The sequence below is a fragment of the Maylandia zebra genome, linkage group LG2 (genome assembly GCF_041146795.1).
Source record: "Maylandia zebra isolate NMK-2024a linkage group LG2, Mzebra_GT3a, whole genome shotgun sequence".
Lineage (NCBI taxonomy): Eukaryota > Metazoa > Chordata > Actinopteri > Cichliformes > Cichlidae > Maylandia > Maylandia zebra.
In genome coordinates this window covers 20,946,478-20,967,314 of record NC_135168.1, presented here as the reverse complement: position 1 = coordinate 20,967,314, position 20,837 = coordinate 20,946,478, and the positions used below count along the sequence as shown (strand labels likewise).

The 20,837-nt window shown below is 40.4% G+C and overlaps 1 protein-coding gene across 1 annotated transcript; it reads right to left on the bottom strand.

Annotated features, from left to right (window-relative positions):
• Nucleotides 1–861: 861 nt before the first annotated feature.
• On the bottom strand, nucleotides 862–20,520 carry emx3 (empty spiracles homeobox 3). Its single transcript, XM_004552041.4, has 3 exons — nucleotides 19,798–20,520; nucleotides 9,879–10,063; nucleotides 862–4,081 (listed from the first exon to the last, which is right to left on the bottom strand). The coding sequence occupies exons 1-3, from the start codon at nucleotides 20,162–20,164 to the stop codon at nucleotides 3,914–3,916; spliced, it is 720 nt and encodes a 239-aa protein (XP_004552098.1). The 5' UTR covers nucleotides 20,165–20,520; the 3' UTR covers nucleotides 862–3,913.
• Nucleotides 20,521–20,837: the final 317 nt, after the last annotated feature.

The window sequence follows — 20,837 nt, the reverse complement described above, 5'->3', positions numbered from 1 at the left end:
TTCAGTTATGTAATTTGTCTAATTACTTTTGAGCCCGTGAAGTGAAGAGAATGTGTTAAAAAATGTTTTAGTTCCTCACATTTTATGAAATGTGTTTGTTCAGCCCACTGAATCAAAGCTGCACTTCAACTGCATCTGAGCTGTTTCATTTAAAATTCATTGTTGTGATGTGCAGAACCAAAATCTGAAAAAAAAAGTTGTCTCAGCCCAAGTATTTGTCAGCCTAACTGTATATAATAATCACATGTTTAAATAAATATTTATTTTAAAATAAAAAGAATAATTATTTACAGTACATTAAAGTAGTAAAAGACCAAATAATCCATGTAATAGCACACGTGTAGCAGCAATTACAATAACTAAAATCTATACTACCAAAAAAAAAACCAATATTTTTGACTATATAAAAATGTGTATAGATATAAATAAATCTATATAAGAACTGTAATGTATACTATTACTGCAGTACACCAAACCTGTCTCTTCATAACTCCTCCCACTCAATCAGTAGTTGAGTGACCACACCTGGCATACAGGTACATCTTAGCCCCTGGAGGTTCTCGTCTATATCACACATTATGATGTCATCTTATGCAACCACCTAAATATTGAATACAGTGACAACCTGACCTGTGCAGGGGACCCAGACTTCTATACAGTCACTCCCATTTTTCATCTTTATTTTAATATAAAATCCATTTTTCCTTCTCAGTTCGGTGACACTCATGTGACCAACAGACCAAACAGAGCTGTAGCAGCTTTTAAGGTCCCATTTTTCAGATTGTTAAAATCTATTTAAATGTTAATAAATATTTGAGCAAACTGTCAACACATGAAGAAAACATTTTAAATTTCGTTCATTTTTATTTATATTTTTTTTCCAAATCTGAACACAGGCAGTACAAAGCTTCTGTCATTTTTTTTCCTTCCCCTTTTCAGAGGAAATGAGTTGTACAGTTAGTGCATTTGATCCTAAACTGATGAAAAAATAGATCTAAGAAGAAGAAGTGCTGCTACATAAGGAGATGATGAGGTAAATCTGTCCAGGAAGAAGAAACCAACAGATGAACTGATGCAGTGAGAGAAACGAACAAACAAACAGTCCACACGTTATTAATATTATTATCATTATGTACACGTCAGATGCATAGAATACTTTCAAATCCTTTTTTTCTTCTTTTTTTCCCCCTTTTTTACATAAATACCTACATTTTTCCCCACAAAGACAAAAACTACCATTAGAATGAAAAGCAAAACAAACTGCTCCGGGATCAGCTGCTTCCTGCGCCGCCGCTCTGGAAAGCTGCCAAAATGTTCCTGCAGGAGTTTGAATCAAACTTTATTTTTCTCATTGTCACCACATCTCTTTAAAATGAGCCTGACATATTTCAAACACGCACCACCAAACATGTTTATGACCTCGTTTGAGTCCTGCTGCCACAAAAACTCACAAAATGTAGATTAATCCTGAACAAGTGCTTCGCTTTTCTTCTGCTTTAGGTGGATAACTACTTCCTGTTTTTGTTTTTTAAATAAAACTAATTTCCAAGTTTCATTGCTTTGTTTTTGTTTTTTTGTTTTTGTTTAGGTAATAACTTGACTTATAACAGAGAAGACTTTAGATCTTAGTCAACATAATGAAATGGATTAATCCACTGCTGAAAATAGTCATTTTGACAATTTCACTATTTCTTGTCTTTTTTAAAATTAAAAAAAGAAGACAAGAAATAAATATGTCTTCACACTGTTATTATCTTAGATTCTTATATACCTAAAATTTTATGTTTTCAATTGACTTTTCCCAACATGAAGACCTAAAAGTGCAGGGATAAAACCTTGTTAAGTTTTGTTCACAGATTTCACACCAGTTAAGTTCATGAATAAATATTTTTTGTGTAACTAAACACCCAAAAATAAGAGTCTGAGTCATTTTTACAAATCTGGATTAATCCACCGCTGAAAATAGTCCCTAAGAATTTACCTTTTCTGCCTGAGGAATTTGCTTTTATAACAATTTTTAGATTGTTTTAATCTAAAGATTTAAAAACTACTGAGGAAAAAATGTATTTTAATCTTCAGTTGATGTTTACATTTTTTTCACAACAGAGCAGAAAGAAAAGTTTGTGGAGTAATATCTAAATGTTTGAATTGGTTTGATAAACCCAGTCAAATGCAGACTCATTCAATTAAACAAAGGTTACCCATCAGTGTGCGTGACCTCCAACTCATTAATGAGTGTTTGTGTCGTGTTGTCAAAGGCTCAGGATAAACTCGGAGCTCAAGCTGATCAGATTTGTTGACAATAAGAAAAACATTTAATATTTGCAGATGTTTAAACTCTGCTCAGGTTTTCCTTCAGGGGGTTACTATAAAAACAGGAGACAACGGTTCGTCCAGCAGGATGTTAGCCTCAGTCTGTGATTACACCCTGTCTGCCGATGCTGGGCACATCTGTTAAACTTCATCTGCAGACACCTGAACGCCTCTCTGCAGACTAAGTTTGTTCCTCAGTCTCGGGTTATCACAAAGATAAAAACCAGGGGTGATGATGAAATGTAAAAATTTTAATGTGTCTTACTTATTTTTATCCCCAGAGCACAAAAAAGCCAAAAACGCCATCTTTTGATGACCCAGATTTACGTCTGAGGGTGTTTCCAGAATCCTCTGAGACTCTCATTTTAAAGGTTTTTTCCATGAGAACATGCGGAATTCGTTTTTGAAAACTGATTTTTAATGACTGACCCGTTATGGGTGTAAATGTGTGACCTTTTTTGGCTCTCAGCCCCGAGTTAAAGTCTGGAATGTAAAGACTGACACAAACCCCTTTAACATGGTATCCCTGCCCTCGTCATCATAAACCCCCTCCTGTCTGCCTCCTGGACGAACCTCGTCTCTCTGCTTTGCCCTCGTTCAGCTTGGTGGATTTCCTCCACCCGAGCGAGCGGCTGCCTTCTGTCGCAGACATACACTCAGAAGCCTTCATCCCGGCAGCGCCTCCTCTCACGTTAGTCTCTTTTTCTTTTTTTTAATTTCAGGACGGCGGCTTCGTTTGGCACCGCCAAGTGTTCAGTCAGCAGCTGTGACCACATTTCTACTTTTTTAGTTTTGCTTCTCAGAAACATCAAAGTTCAACTCTGAAAGGAAAAATGTCCGGGCGCCATCCAGGGAAGTCCGTGAGTCCTTGGAAAGGTAAGCTGTCAGTGTGTGTGTGTGTGTGTGTGTGTGTGTGTGTGTGTGTGTGTGCGCGTGCGCGCGCGCGCGCCATGAGTCCAGATAATATTGTGGTGGAAAAAAAAAAAAAAGCCTTCACAGCGATTAAATATTATTGGGTCTCTAAAATTTTGAAAAACGCAGTGATTTACAGGAAGAAGCGGGACGAGCGAGTTAGCATTTAGTGAACTTCCAAAATAAGATCATGGGGATCGTCCTCAGTCATTCTATCAGATTAAGAATAATTAACTTTGCACCTCAGACACTGAGGGCTGAGGAGGGCCACTGTCACTGTCCAGGCTCTCGGACATAAGGATGCACTGTGCTCCATTTGAACTGAAGCTGCTTCAGTTTGGTTTTGACATCCGACTGAAAGCTTTGGCGCTTCCGGCCAGTTTATTTTACCTGGATGAAAAATCTCATGTGACTTTAAATCACATTAAAAGTGAACTTATTTACATCCTGGTAAACAATCTGAAAAGCAGATTTGATTGTTCTGATGCTGATATTTCACCTCATGTAAAGAACTGAACTGGAGTGCCTTTCAAAATAAAAGCTGTGTGCCTTATGAGGTGCCTGAACACACCTTAAAGTCCTGCAGGTGTCTTCAAGCTATCCTGACCCAGGGGCAGTTTCTGTGTTTGTGTATGTATGTGTGTGTTTCTGTGTATCAACAGCTTCGTGACGGTGCGATCGCTGCGCTCTAGTCCTCGCTAATGACGTCCACGTCCTCGCCGCTGGCCTGCTGCGTCGCAGCTCTCCAGCGGCTCACGTGCTGGCTGCCCTTCCTCTTCTGCTGAGCTTCAGGAGACTCTTCCTCCAACTTCTGACGCTTGTGCTTCGTCCTGCGGTTCTGAAACCACACCTTCACCTGCACACAGAGACACACGTAGGGCTGAGCACACCTGAATAAAGACATTATTCAATCTGTGGTGCAGGGAGAAAAGATTTCAACTAAAACTAATTTCCGTTTCTTAGACTCGTTTAAGAGCCTCTTTTATTGTTTTAGATTTAATTAAAATTATTCATATTTTATTTCTTGTCCATAAATGTATGAACAACCAGAACAAACCCTACAGCTGGTGTGAAGAAGATCTTTTAGATTTCTGAATTTAAACAGCTCTTCTCTCCGTCACATTTAGTTTGAATTAAACTGACCTCAGTTGTCAGTATAAAGTGAAATAAATATGTACCGTTTATTATTCCCTCGAGGCTTATGCAAGAATCAGACTGAACAGTCCAACCATCTTAAACCTTTAGAAACTGTTTGTGAACTGGATTCTTTTCACACAGAAAAATCTTCACAAAACTGATTTTCTAGATGTTTTACAAACACACAAATGTCCATTTTTTAATGGTTTTCTTTTCTCACATCTAGCTTTAGTTTTTAGTTTTTATCTTCCACGGTGGAGTTATGATCATGCTGTGGGGTTGCTCGTCAGACCCGACAGAGCTGAAATGACGATGGAAGTCCATAAGTGGCACAGAGAACAGCAGAGTATTTAAAGATGGAAGATCATATTCCCAAGAAGACTTGAAGACGTTGAGGTACTGCACAACAAAGTGAAGGTGTGTTTATTCTGCACATGTGACGAGTACACAAGTATTACTTAAATAAACACCCGAGAACTCTGAGAGCTACTCTTTGGAATCCTGTGCTGCCGTCAGTGCTGATGATACACGTGTGCGAGCCTCGCAGTGATTTAAAACCTCTACGCTGGTAAAACACGGCTGTGACACGCAGAACTGTTAAAACTCGTCGAGCTTGCAGCGAGCTCACGTTGCACAATCTGCCGACTGAATCGACAGTAAATCTGGATGGCAGGATACAGATAGACATGATAGAAACACATCGTTCCCCAAGGCCTCGGGTGACACTTTAATAATATCAGATCTTCGAGCTCTCAATGAGAAGGCAGTTAAAGATAGGATTTTCCTGCTGGGTTCTTGCACCACAGGTCACACTCGTCACTCTCAAACTAAATGAAGAGTCAGGAGCTCATTAGTCTCCAGATGAAGCAAAGGAAAGTGATTATCAGGCTCCTCTCAGAGCCTCAGGACTGAAAACAACAAATCTGCCTCAGTTAAACATGACTAACCTGTGTGGGAGAGAGTTGTAGCCCCAGAGTGAGGGGCTGGACTTTAACCAAAGCTGTTATTTAACCAGTCACTCTATCTGTCTTCCATTCCTAAGAATGAGGTGTTGGATACTAACTACCCAAATCAGCTTCTCCAGCAGCACGTCAGCTTTTTCCAGCTCTGTCCGATATCACTTCCATGATCTGAACAACAGGATAACCAAGCTCTTCCTGTTTTTCAGATCATGTTTTCGGAGGTCTTTGGAGGTGCTGGGCTAGATTATATATCCCACCTAGTCCGGGAATATCTCGAGCTTCACCAGCAGGAACTGGAAAATGCCGCTGGAACATCTAGATCCAGAGACAGCACCGTCCAGGTCTGAAAAGTGAAGCCGGTGCAGAGGTGCCTTAACCCTGCTTGCTTTGTGATGGCCACCATGGCCACTTGTTAGACAAATGTTCAGGTTATATAGAAGTCTGCCATGACCTGTGACCTCAGTGAGCACCTTCCTGATGAGTTAATGACCTCAGTCGTTGGTTTGGAGCCTCAGTGAATAAAACATTGCTCATTTTTTAAACTCTAGACGGAGGATGTCCTCACTCTCACATAGATCGACCAATAAACTGCTCCGAGGCTGGATCCTGCAAATGTTAGAGCAGGGCTGTCAAACTCGTTTTACATGGAGGGCAACATACAGCCCACTTTGATCAGTGGACCAGTGAAACTCCCCTTTATTTAACTGTTTCGACACGATAAAGACAAAGAAAGAAATTTGTCAGCAAAATTACAGAAAAAGTTGTGGTAGCTCATCGTCCACGGTCCAATTTTTTGTTTTCAGAAATTTCTACCATAGAAAGTGAAAAGAAAACTTCTCTGTAATTTAATTGTTTGTTGCTTAATTACTTTGTGTAGTATGAATGGCCATGAGGGAGGTTTTTATCAGTAGGAAAAGCTGTAAAAATACAATTAAAAGTTTAATGTCTGCTTGTGCTTGTTTGCAATGAGCAGCAGAACAAACAAGACAAGAATTATAAATTATAATAATAAATGGCTTCAGGCGCACATTCAGGCCACATGCACACATCTCTGCCATTCAAACACTTTATTTTATGTAATATTGAACACTGGACTGTAAATTTAATCTTTTTCAAGGAAGCCATTTTTTATCCAGTGTTTTCATAAAAGCTTATATGGATTCACTACTAGCAGTGAGAACACACATGAGGTTTGAAACCTTTTGTCCTCCGTGATGGGAAATAACTGAAACTAAAAACGCGTATGACTTCATCCAGATCCTAATTTTATAAATTCTACACTCAGCTTTCCAAAACCACTGAAATGCAGCCAGATGCTGCTCATTTTACGTTTTCACCCATCTCTTCACTTTTTCCTGATTTTTTTTTTAAAATCAGACTCCCCGCCTCTCTGTGTACTTGGCCTGTACCACTATTGTCTGCATGTGATTGGCTGCATGGTTTTCCGTTTCAAAATAAAGTCCCGCCCCTGCCTGCATGGATTCTCTGCAGGGCTGAAGATTTGGCTCCCGCATACTGACAGGCCGAATACAATTACACCGCGGGCCTGATGTGGCCCACGGGCCGGATGTTTGAAACCGCTGTGTTAGACCAACATGCCCTCGAGGTGCTGTCACTGTAAGCGATACTCCTACTGTGGCCCCTCATCGCCCCCCCCCCCCCCCACTGGCCTTCCAGTGATGGCTGTTTATTGATTGAAGCTGATGCTTTGGGAAAGCCCTGAGACGTCCTGCAGGAGCGACTCGATCATTACTGCAAAGAGCTGTGATTTATGTGCGATTAATAACCGCTGCTGGCTGATTCCCAGCTGATTGATGGATCACTCACTGCCTGTCTTCCTGTCCTCTGCTGTGAAATTAGCTCATAAAAAAAGGTGTGTGAATCACTGGCGTCAGGGCGCATATCACCGCACCGACCCGATGACAAACACTGTTGATCAGCCCTGAGAAAAGGCAGCGGGAGCTGACTAACCGTCGACTCACTCCTCCCCCCGCCATTCCTCCAGGCTGGATCCCAGCCAGCAGCCTGACGCCAGACAGAGCATCATCCTGACGGATGGCAAGGAGCCCGGCGAGCAAGGCACCAACACAGGTAGGGTTACAGGTTCAAATCCCAAACACACACTGTGAGTGTTTTTATTTAAGAGATTCACTCATTCACCTCTTCTTATTCTCACGCTGTATTTTGTATTTTTATTCAGTCTTTGGTTTTTGCCTAAAATATTGTTCTTTATGGGCAGTTTATCCTCATCCATCCACCGATCCATCCATTCATCCTCCCACTCATCCATTCATCCTTCCACTCATCCATTCATCCACCCCCTCATCTATTCATTCTTCCACTCATCCATCCATCCATTCATCCACTCATCCATTAATTCACCCACTCATCCATTCATCCACTCATCCATTCATCCATCCACCACTCTTCCATTCATCCACCCAGTCATCCATTCATCCATCCATTCTGAATGAAATCTTTGTTCTCCATTTAGCATTCAAAAAACTCTTTTTTTAAGTTTTTCTTCATTTTTTTTATCCAAAGATGATTTTTTTGGTACCATTTGAGTACTTTATTTAATTGATGCATTCATGCTTTCATCTAAAAGACATTTCTCTGTTTTAGGTCATCCGTTCATAGACAGAGTAGTAAAAAGCACTGATTCTGGACGCTCTGTGGTCCTGGTTTTATTGGACCTTTCCTCTGCGTTTGATATGGTGGATCATAACATTCTTCTACTAAGACTTGAGCATACTGTGGGTATAAGAGTCACTGCCCTTAACTGGTTTAAATCTTATCTCGCTGACAGGTCATTCTTGGTTAATTTGGGGAACTTCTCATCTTGCTTGGTACCTGTACCCTGTGGTGTGCCTCAAGGATCTGTATTAGGCTCTATTCTCTTCTCACTATATCTGCTCCCTCTTGGAGCAATTTTTGAGAAGTATAATATTGCGTTACATTGCTATGCTGATGATATACAGATTTAGTTTGAGATTACTGACGATCTTGCTATGTCTTTTCACTATTTTCGTGAATGCATGCGTGAGGTTAAAGATTGGTTCAAGAGTAATTCTCTTGTCCTGAACGAAAAGAAAACGGAGATCGTGGTGTTCGATAGTAAAATCCCCCGTGACCAATTGTGTGCTGCTCTGATGCCTTTTGCTAGCTCCCCTTCTGATTATGACAGTAATTTGGGCATCTTACTGGATAGCTCGTTTACATTTGACAAGCAAGTGTCTGCTGTTGTGAGGTCTAGTTTTAATCAGCTGCGCCTCATTTCTAAGACTAAGTGCTATATTCCGCATAATGACCTGGAAAAACGTATTCACGTATTCGTGACTTCCAGGTTGGACTACTGCAACTCTCTTTACATTAGCCTTTCCTCCTCCCTTCTCCTTAGATTGCAGACTGTCCAGAACTGTCCAGCACGCCTTTTGACAGCTAGCAGGAAATTTTCTTCCATCACTCCTGTTCTTGCTGGCTTGCACTGGCTGCCAGTTAAATACCGTATTCAATTTAAAATGCTACTTTTCACATACAGAATTATCAATAATTTGGCACCGAGCTACCTCAATGAGCTTCTTAGGTTCCACACTCCTGTCAGAGCACTTAGATCTGCTACCCAACTTCTTCTGGAGCAACCTCGTTCTCGGCTGAAGTCTCGCGGCGACCGTGCGTTTGCTGTAGCTGCCCCAGTCTTATGGAACAATTTTCCTGTTGCTATCCGGGCGTCTGACTCTATGCCATTGTTTAAATCACGGTTGAAGACTTATTTATTTAATCTTGCTTTTCCACCAAGCTAATATTTGGTGTGCGTTGATACATTTTTATCCGTTACGCTTTGTTAACTACTTTTATGTATTATGATTGTCAAGGTTTTATAATTGATATGCCAGGTCCTTTCTCTTTTCCCTCCCATCTCCTTTTTCCTATTTTATTTTTATTTATTTTTTTTTTTTCAAACACCTTGGTATACCCTTGGTTTTTAGTGTGCTTTATAAATAAAGTTTATTATTATTATTATTCATTCATTCATGTGTTTTCAGAATTTTCACTGTTTCAATGTTTTTATTTTATTGAGTTCATTAATTTTTTATAAATGGGGGGGGGGTTGTTTCACTGTAGACTGTTATTATTCACTTGTTCATGCCTCTATTAATCATCCATTCACTAATATTTTAGGTGGAAGATTTAATCTTAACTTTCATTCATTCATATTTTCCAAAAATGTTTTAATTTTGAAGAAACTTATGACTCATGTAAGTGTTTCATTGTTTATTCATCCATTCATTGATCACTTTTCATTCAAATTAGAGTCCAATAGATTCTTTTTTTTTTAAATAATTTGCTTTTGATTCATGTATTCACTCACGTTTTCATGTTTTGACGCTTTTTTACATTTTCATCCATTCATCTCATTTAAATTCACCCTGCGGTTTTTGAGAAGTTTTTTTTATTCTCCGCTAAACTGTGAAATCATCATTTTCTCTGCTAAATCCGCCTTCTCCTCCCATCATGCCTTGCTCCTCCTGCTCGGTTTCCCATGATGCCTACCTGCGTCTCGGTCAGGCACAGCCCGCTGGCCAGCTGCTTCCTCTCCGCTCCGACCACATAGTGATTTTTCTCAAAGGCTCGCTCAAGGCGGAGCAGCTGCGAAGGCGAGAACGCCGTCCGGATCCGTTTGGGTTTCCTGGAGAATGGACCGTGAAGCAGCAGGTTCTCCGGACTGCTGTCCTCACCTGAACACACACACACACACACACAGAGAGCTGAGTTAGTTTGTAAAAATAAGTTTAGTGTATGTTCAGTGATCCCTGCTGCTCCGACCACTCAGTTTGTCAGTTTTTTCTAATCTTGGATACTTGTGATGTCATTGGGGGGGGGGGGCATATCCCCCCTGAGGGAGAGCCAATTAGAGGAAAGCTGGTGTAAGGAGGAGGAGCTCATTCCAGGCAGGATGAAGGGAGAAGCTTGGTCACGGTTCAGTGTGACATAAAGAAGGATTATTTTGAATCGTGAATCATGCAAAGCTGCCCTCTTTGACTGGAAGTCTGAATACACACAAACACTCACAAACGTTTTATTTTCTGATTAAAATACCCCAAGCGGAGCCTGCAGGCTCATAGCTGGACTGTTTGTGGCCTTAAAGGCAAAATCCAGGGCACAGCAGGCTGTGAAATTACTAACTCATCTGGAGATCAGTGGGAATCATTTCAGGCTACTGCGTGACTCACCAACATTTTTATGTTGACTCTCTTTCACCAAATTCTGCTCTCAGATCTTCATTTTATTTCATGACATGAAAAGTGTAGTGCTGCATTAATAGATGACAACTACATTGGTGACATTTTGGAGTAAAGTGGCTTGAATTACTTTTTACAAGCAGTAAGCAGGCAAAGTGATCAATTACTCCTGAAATAGTAAAGTCTAATGTGGGATTTTTTTTCTGGGTAGCAATCGCACACTGATCCTCACAGAGACAGGAATGTGCAGCAGCACAGCTCATCATTGTTATAGCACGGTGTGTGTGTGTGTGTGTGTGTGTGTGTGTGTGTGTGTGTGTGTGTGTGTGTGTGTGTGTGTGTGTGTGTGTGTGTGTGTGTGTGTGTGTTTGCTCTGGCTAATCTGAACAAACACCTCGTCTGTTTGACATTTGCATCTGGATGTGCAGCTTGACCACAGCCTGCACCTTCAAACTTTCCCAGTTGAATCCCGCGAATGACGTTTTGTGTTTCATTTTTTCTGAAATGTTAATTTTAAATATACAAATGAAGCTTTATCTGCTGAAATCGCCACTCATTTGGATGATTTTCCAGAACAGAAATCTGAATATCGCTTCCGTTTTCTCTTTAATTTGCGCCCAGGTAAATGTCAGAGGTCTGGATATCGTTTATAAGTTTATACAGGAGTTTGTGGGACTAAAATCTATAAACCAGGAAATGAAAAGTGAACATGTGGCAGGATTTAAACTGGGAAATTATTTCACTGCTTTAGTCCAAAACAGAAGCAGCTTTTATAGACAAATGTCACAAAGTGCTTCACGGAAATGCAAAGCAGCAAAATCTGGAGCCCAAAGAAAAAATGCGAGATTAGATAAAATAAGGCAGGAATTTGAAAATGAGGGGAAACAAACATTAAAACACAGGCGACGGACACGTCTGGGCATCAGCAAGCACACCTGCCGTGCTCGTTTAAGTAGGACCTGTGGACGAGCGGAGGCCTAAAGAAAACTACAGATGTGGGCCACATCTGGGTCAGAACTGCCAACTTTCAGGTTACTTTGGTCCTAAATGACGGTGTTGTGAGAACAAGTAGTCAAGTTTCGGGAGCATATGTGATTACTTTTTCTATTAAAGCTTTAAAAATGAAATAAAAAATGTTTTGGGTGTTGGTTTTGGTCAGAGATAAAAAAATAAATTAAAAAAAACCCTCAAACATCTTTCATGTTTTAAAATTCGATTTTCAAAAAACTCCCAGAGCTCGGTCTTCGGGATGTTTGAGGGTAAATGTCTGCTGCCACAGCTGTGAGCCTGGAGCTCAGGGATGCACAGAACGACAGACGCTTCAAGTCCCTGAAATATTTGGAGGTCTGTAGACTTTAATTTCTAGTTTCTCGTAAACAACGTACAGCTTATTCTTTAAAACCAGCTGAAGGCTTTCACACAGATTAAACCCAGGTATGACACCATGCACCAAATTCAGATCAACTGTTTTAGAAACAGCAGGTTTCGGTTCTCCTTCATCTTCCTGATGTGAATTACTCGCATGTTTGACATTCATAGAGCCATAGGATCAGATATTTACTTTACAACACATGAAGGACCGAGGTCAGCACGTTTTCTACATAATGCAATTTAAAAACAGTCCCTAAGATTTTTTTTTAGAGATGCTAGAAAATCATCTAAAAATGACAGCAGGGAGCTGAAACTGTCCGCCTTTGTCTTTACGTCAGATCCTTCCAGCTGTCAGGCAAACTCAGTGCAAACTTCCTGTCTTCACTCAACCTGCAAACATCCGTCAGACCACCAGCAGGTCACCAGTGTCAGGGTGGATTTTACCCACGTTCCTAAAAGGCGTTCGTTCCCGTTATCAGATTTAGATCCTTAGCAACAGCAAACAGGTAAAAAATCTAAATTTCAGTGTGACTCTAACGTGGATGTGAAAATGTGCCGCTCGTGTCAGTTCTCAGTTATAGAGGTCATGGCAGACTTGAGAGGCTGAAAAGAAAACGACTGGACTTCTGTAAGTGTCTGAAGACGTTTCCGCTCACATCCAAGAGGCTTCTTCAGGTCTACAAACAAACGCTGGAGAGGTGACGACAGATAACAGCGGGTCAAAGAGGACGATGCCACCTTGAGTTTAAACAAACTCTCCGCCGTCTGTTTTGGACTTTGAGGTGACTGTTGCTGTGATTTGGCGCTGCATAAAGGAAACTGAACTGAATTGCATAGATTTGAGGTGAAACGTCCATATTTCCAATCACCGTCAGGAGACGTTCGCCAGTTCAAATCCTGAACAAAGAGACGAATGTGCTGCTGACCAACGAGGAACGTGAGGCGAACGGTTGAGTTTTAGAAAAAGCATCAGTTTAAAGCTTTGAATGAATATTTTTCTTTCTCTGAACAAAACGGGACGTCTGAAGACGACGGCCGGGACTCATTTTTGACCGCGTCACATCTTCTTTTGTGCAAATCTGAGAAACTGGCCGAACAGAAGCGAGTTCAGTTTCAGACGTCAGCCACAGAAATGTAAATTAGCTACGTGAAACGAAGATGATGAAGTAAATTTTCCAGCTAACACGCGCTTAAATCTGATCTGCGGTCAGATTTTACTGCGGTGAATCATCGTTTTACCGATCACAGGCTGAAAACGAGACGCTCATTTGTTTATGAGACGCGCGCGGTGAAAGAAATCTGAGCGAGAGCGTCGCCGCCGCTTCTCTTTGTGTGACTCGTTTTCTGACCGTTTATTAAAATCGCACGGAAATATCTTTCTTAATATTTTACATAAAAACAAATCCGACTTCTGCCCGAGGACGCTGTGCGTTACGCAAAAACGGTGGCAGCTTCGTGGAGGCGAGGAGGACAATTGACGACACGTTCTCACGCCTTTTATCCCACCTTAGCGTCTCTAAAGCGACATTCATATGCAAACGCGGACTCGGGTGGCGTGACTCATGGCCGCCTCGCCTTGCAAATAGTTCTGTTGAGTATCAAATGATGTTTTAATGTAACAACGGTGAGATTTTCAGGCAGGTCAAAGGTCGCGAAGCTCCGAGGCGGCAGCTTCATGGCGGGAAAAATCAGCGGCGAGCACACTGGAAAGGTTGAAACACAAGAAGAAGAACGTGTTAGTCGGTTGGCAGGATTTAAATTTTTAAATTTAAATTTTTAACAAATAATAAAAGTCAGTTTATGAATTTTACTCTAAAATAAAATAAAAACGTGACATCGAAACGTCCGAACTTCATGAACATTTCTGAAAACAGAAATGACACAACTTCATCCTCTTCAAAGGTCCAGAGAGAACAAGGAGAAGTTTAGGCGTCAGCGACATTTCAGTATAAAGACTTGACCCACGCGTTTCAGCGGGCGGCCTTCATCAGGTCAGTTTCACGTCTCTCAGCTGCATCTACGTCACACGAGCGACACGTTGACCATTAAGAGAAAAAATGAACTGTGAGTCCTTCATTAAACAACCAACCTCCTAATGTACTGCACAAAAAGCTGATAAAAATGGGAAATTCAGGAAAAAGTAGATCATGTTAAGCTTTGAGAATAATTTATAACCTCCAGATCAAAAGTTAAAAACCCAGCAGAAAAGGCGCCACATGAAAAGATCGTTTAGTCCTTTTTTCACAATGAAGCTCCATAAACATCTGGAACAGCTAGCAGAGGTAAAGCGTGACCGACTCGAGCTCAAATGTAACGTCCCCGTGTAAAAACACAGGTTTCAGAAAAACATGGTTTCAGATTCCAGACTAAAAGCTTCTGCTTGTTTCTTTTGTTTCCCGCCTCCACCTGAAGTTTCATACTCTGCAGTGGAATCAGGGCGAACGCCGCCGTCTCCACCACATACACCACACACAATTTACAGTCGGGCTGTCCCCGTCACGCGTGAGAGTCCGAGGGAAGGCGAGCGAGTAGAACAAAGACAAGCAGCTGAAGGCTGGAAAACAGCCCAGAAACACCAGCAAAACACAAAAATACGACAAAGTCAGCGCCTGCAGACTCACTGCGGTTTGTTTGTTTTTTTTAATTGTTTGTTTGAGTTTTTATCAGTTTCAGTGTTACCTTGATTTGCCTTGCAAAGCTCTTCACCCGTTTACGCACAAAGACTAAAACTGAACACATTACCCTACACTTTATTATTTATTTATTAGCTTTTTATTTAAGCATAGAATGCAGTTATGTTACTTTTATTTTTTTAACCTGTTACCTGAAATATTTTTATCACCTAGTTGTAGTTTTACTTTCATTGCACTAACCCTGACTGGGAAAAGATACGCTCCAATAAATGTTCAGATAAATAAACGAGGAAATGTGAAATTATTATATTAAACACGATTATTTCATAGAGAACTAGAGAAGTCCAGGAGTTTGTGACGTCAAATAAACTGTAAAATCTTCTAAAATGTAGAAAACACTGTGCACACATTCATGTTCTGTTTAAAATTTCTGTCAGATGTGAAGAAGAACATTTAATTAGGTCACTTCCGAAAAGAAAAGACACAAAATCAGCCAGAAACCTGAACTCCGACACTGAATCGCACATCTGGAGGAGGCTGAATAGCTTCACATAAATAAAGAAGCGCGCCCACAGCAAGACTGAAGCTAACGCACCCTCAAAAACACCATCATCATCAGCTTCACGCAGCAGAACCAACACCTGCAGCCTCGCTGGGGGGTTTTCACCTCCGAGAGGGAGAGAAGCAGGTCATGTGACCGGTCCGGTCTGTCAGCAGGATTATTCAAACTTTCATGATTTCAGTCAAACAGGTTTACATGAAAAGTTTCTCTGGAGCTGAGAGACAGGATGAAACTGGTGAACTGTCGCTCATCAAACTGAAGTAAGAACAACTAAAGACGCCCGTGAGGGTCGTCTTTAATGACACCTGCGTGGTTTGTAGAAAAGCTTAAAGAGACTGCAGCTAAACATCCAAACTGGAGCTCAAGACGAAGCCTCGAGCTAAAAACTTAGCTTACAGTGACAAAGAAATGTAAAACAACTTCTCTTTGTTTTTGAGATCAATTTTAATGTCCCTTGGTGAGCTCCATCGATCGTGAATCATTACAATCAATTATCGGCTGAAGTTTCTGAAAAAAATAAATAGACGATTTTCTGGCTGAACTTAAATAATAGTTCATTAAAAAAATCAGAGCATCCATCTCCAGCAGTTTCATATTTCAGCTTGAAAAAACAAAGTATTTTTGTGGGCTGATGATTATTTTGTCAGTTAAGTCTTTTTAAGCCTTTAGATGTGTGAATATAAATGTCTGATTAATGATGATTAAAGTGCTTCAGGAAGCAGGAAACATGTCACGGGTATGTCACATCTGCACATCTGCACTGAAACAGATGCTGAACATCACCAGAGTTCAGGTTTTAGTCTGTAATAAACAGGAAATGGGTCATGGCACACGCCGCCATGTTTGAAGGTTAACGGTCTTTAAAACGCAGATTTCACTTTTCTGAGAATAAATAAATAAAAAATGAGCAGTACGGCGACCCATACTGCTCATTTCCATAATCCTCCAGTATCTCAGCCTGGGCCTCTCAGTTCATCCTCAGTCTGACAAAAGCAGTTTTAGCTCCTCCCCCTTTTAATACAACCTTCTTCTGATTGGCTGCCGTTACCAAACAGAAGGCCTGAGCAAAAACAACAAAAGGAATCATAGAAGAACCAAAAACTGATGGTTCACAGGCGCTCACAGACAATCAGCAGAAGTATTAAGAAATGTAAAAATAAATAAATAACCTGACTCGTTTGATTTTTGGGTTTTTTCCAAACACGTCGACTTAGTTTCATCTTATTGTAAAGTTACGTCAGGCAAAGAGTCGAAAACACGATCGCAGAGGGATGCAAAACGAAAAACTCAAAACAACTTAAGATCTGCAACAAAGGAAACAACCACAAAAACTCTAAACTACACAAAAATACAAAAACTGCCACAAGGAGTCACAAAGAACCAGAGCAGAACTCAACAGGACTAAAGATTACAACAAAAAGATTCAAACTCTCAAAGAGTAGATAAACGGCGGGCAGGAGCGAGAAAACAACGCTTCGAACTACAACCAAAAATAAATTTATGAAAGAGTTTCTGCTCGATTTTGATGAAATGCAGAAATGTGATGAGCCAGAAATCAAAAATCTGTTTGGACAGAAAAAAAGGAAGTTTGAGCTGAAGCGTGTGTGTGTGTGTGTGTGTGTGTGTGTGTGTGTGTGTGTGTGTGTGTGTGTGTGTGTGTGTGTGTGCCGGGGGGGAGGTTAATCAGTTCACCTGAGGGAAAGGTAACTCTGCAGTTTAACTCTATTTACACTCTCTCTCTCTCACACACACACACACACGTGTTGCCACAAATGTTCATTATATCGATCCGCTGCTGAAAATAATCCCAAAGCTGCGGTCCTTTTGAACTTGAAGTGTTTGGGATGTTTATTTTTGTTTCAAATCCGAAGATGTACTAAGCTGAAGGACACATCTGGATCAGAAAAAATATTTTCTCTCTCTGGGCAGTGAATTCTGAAAATGCTGATTTATAACTGAGAAAAAATAGAACTTACATTTTGGTGATTAATTGATTAACTTGGGCAAAAAAAGGTTAAACAAATTACCAAAACTTCCTTGGAATGTTTAAAACTCTAAAAATATTAATTCAATTGAAAATAAAAATAACAGTCATAGAAGAAAAGCAGCAGATTATCTTGTTTTAATCACTGAACTCTGAAAAGATTTATTTTTGTTTACCTTTGGTTGAAAATTTACAAAAGGGTTTAAAGCAAAATGTATTTTTTCCTTAAGTCCCCACAATTACGTAGATATTTAATTGTATAATTTAAAAAAAATAGTATGGATAAAATGTTTCCTCTCATAAATCAGCTGTAAACTGAAGCTGAAACAGAGATTTCTGAGTCTCTTCTTTAAAAATGATGACTGGATCCAGTCGTGAATGTAAATAAAGTTGTTGTAATGGGACTGAAAAAACAAAAACAGGCTACAGAAATCTTACAAATATTCCTAACATAGATAACTGTATAAATAAATGTGTAGATATCACAAAGCGGGCTAACACTTAGGTTTTTATTTGACACAATCTGAGTTTACTTTATGGTTTCAATTTTTTCTCATAAATTATATATATATTTTTAACAGCAGTGATTCATAAAAACGTTGAGACGTGATGTCACGGAGAAACTGGATTTAAGAGTTAAACCGAGAGACGACAACGTTAGTGAAACTTCTGTGAAACCTGTGAACCAAACATGACCGAGCTGCAGCTCAGCTCAGGTTCAGCCTGTCAGGTGAATCTCGCCTGTTCAGTGTTAGGATTATGTATTTATTTATTTATTTATTTATTTATTTATTTATTTATTTGAGTTTGTGAGCTAACATGCATGTGTGTTTTTGGTTATTTTCCAAAAACCCTATTATTTTAATTTCTTTTATTTAATAAAATTGTTTTGTTTCATATTTGAACTGATTCTCAACAACTGTTTTTCCCCTGTTTGTTTTCACACTTTTATTCCAGGCTTTAAAATTTTACTTTTTTTGTATGTTTTCTGTTAACTAACCTGAAGAAATTTGCTTTTTTTGCTTTTAATGAAAAAAAATGTAATGTTACAAACATAACCAGATCAAATAAAATTGTTTTTTTAAATTGTGAGACAAATTCATTTACACAACATTTTGATTTTTTTAAATGATTTCATTAGACATTTTATGACTGCCAATAACTGAGTTTATCAATTTTGTATTCTTTGTTTAGTGTATTTTACATATGTTTAGCTAATATACAAAATGTTTGTTTTATTTACTATTTTCCTTTTCTTTTTCATTTATTTTATTTCTCGAGTAGCATGATTAAATAAGATTTTTTGTTTTGTTTCTTGCTTTATGGTTAATGGAAATAAAAAAGACAAAAAATGAATTAAAAAAATATTATTGTTTTATTTTTGTCCTGTTATGGCCATCTTCTTCATATTATTATTATTATTATTATTATTATTATTATTATTATTATTGTTATTATTGTTGTTGTTGTTATTATTATTATTATTAGACACCTGACCCATTTATATGGCTTCACTGAATAAATTAGTTAAATAAATGTCCGTGTTTAGGATAGAAAAACATTTCGTTACTTGAGCTGATCAGATTTTTTTATTGATATTTTAAAAATTTCTGCGGCCTGATTTTAGCTGCTGCGCTTTTTCCGATCACCAATGAAAGAGCAGCTCCCAATAATCAATTTCTTTAAAAAAAAAAAAAAAAGTTTCCTGAAAAACGAAATGACTCTTTAAACGAGACTCTGAATATTTAGTTCACAAAGGAAATTGTGGGGGGTTTTTTATCTCTTTTTGTTGTTGTTTTGATTTGTTTTGTTTTGTTTTTAGAAAAGTTGAAAGTTTGGATCCATAATCACCTTCATCAATAACACATAAATCACCTGAGCATAAAACGGTGACATGTTGCCGCTTTAATCGGCGCGCGTCGATCTCACCTAAGCTTTAAAATTAAAAAGTTTTTGTCTGCGGGAAAAAATGAAAAAAAATGAGAAAAGTTTGGAGGAGCAAAAAATTCAACATCGTTAAAAAACAGAAAAACCGACAGAAAGACGAGATTAACGCAGATAATTAAATAATAACATTATTGATATTACAGGTGGGAGTTTCATACTTACACAGGAGCAAATTCTGATTTATAGTGTGTGTGTGTGTGTGTGTGTGTGTGTGTGTGTGTGTGTGTGTGTGTGTGTGTGTGTGTGTGTGTGTGAGGGGAAACAGTGAAAGTTCATCGATACTTTTTTGGTTTTTAGAGTCTGGAAAACATCCAAATGACATCAAATTATTGTGTGTGTTATTCTGAACTCTGACAGTGACTCAGTCTGTTACTACAAAATCCTGTTAGCTCTGAATCTGCAGAGTGCAGAGTATTTCTTTCTCAACCCAAACTGAAATTAAACCAATCAAAACTACCGTTTAAAATAATAATAATAATAATAATAATAATAATAATAATACCAGAGAACAATTAAATGTCAAACTAAGAGGAAGACTCAGAGAGTTTGGTGCGCTCTCTGCTCACTGAACCCGTTTATTTTAAGACAGCGCACGCGCTCACGTTAGAGAAAAGACCCACGGAGTGTGGAGAGACCGGGTGTGACCCCAAAAGAGCCTGGAAGCGTTTAAAACGCGACAGAAACCACGGGAGTAAGTGCGAGGGTCCCGCCACCCTTCCTCCTCCCGGCTCACCTTGGAAGCGGTGTCCCAGGTACCGGCTCCGCAGCACCCACGGGTAGAAGCTGAGCGCGTCCCGGTGCTGCGGGCTGAAGAAGCTCTGCGGGGGGATCTGCAGCGGGTGCAGCGGCAGCCCGCCGGGGCCCTGTGCGTGTGTGCCGGGCTCCTGCAGCACCATGTCCGGGAACAAAGTCCTCCCGTTGCTCCCCTGGAAGCAGGAGCCGAACACTCCGGCGGCAGCGGCCGGGTGCAGGGAGTCCGGGAAGCGCAGCGCCGTGGGCCGGATGGGCTCCTCCCCGGAGCCGCCGCCGTGATTGCTTCCGTCCTTCCCGACCAGAGACTCGATGGTGAAGCACTTCTTGTTTCCGCCGTGCTGGAACATCGTGAGCACCGCTGCAGACCGAGCGCTCAACTCTTCAACGACCCGCCGTCCAGTCAGTCCAGGTCCGCGGACTCGGGGAGCTCACACTCCCACTCCCCCCATGGTGACTCTCCGCTGTGCGTAAAAGCGCAAATCCGGACACTCCGCACCGGGAAGGGGCCGAAGTTTCCTCTCACCTGTGCCCGGGGTGGGCTCCGCTGTCGGGGTGATAGTGCTCAGAGGCTCCGGGTGATCCTCGGCCGCGTGTCCTCCTGCCTCGTGCCGCCGCGCGCTGATGTGTGAGTCGAGCCGGGAGTGTCAGTCAGTCAGGAGCCTCGGCACTGATACCTGCCCTCTCTGCCAGAGGTGTGCGCCGAGCATGCGCACAGGCAGCCGCCCCGACAGCCATTTTGTTGATGGAGAGGATGACGGTGAGGAGGAGGAGGAATGTTAAAGGTGATGATGATAATGACTGACAGTGATGAAGAGGATGATTAAGAGGAGGATGATGATGAGAGTGATGAGGTCATAGCAGAGATGATTAATATGAGCTGTCTAATTAAAAATCATCATCTGGTTATCTTCTAATGTTCGTTTAGTGAGAGGGAAATGTGCTTAAAGAAATTTATTTATCGTGGAAATGTGACAAACAGTTGACCCCGGTGTGTGTGGGCGGATTAAGAGACAGTTTGCG

Bases quoted from the DNA above. Each gene is read 5' to 3' on its own strand.
- emx3 (XM_004552041.4), bottom strand. From the start codon at position 20,164: ATGTTCCAGCACGGCGGAAACAAGAAGTGCTTCACCATCGAGTCTCTG. The intron at 10,064-19,797 runs GTGAGCCGGGAG...GTGTGTGTTCAG, and splicing joins CCTGGGACACCGCTTCCAAG to GTGAGGACAGCAGTCCGGAG. The intron at 4,082-9,878 runs GTAGGCATCATG...CTCTGTGTGCAG, and splicing joins TGTGCCTGACCGAGACGCAG to GTGAAGGTGTGGTTTCAGAA.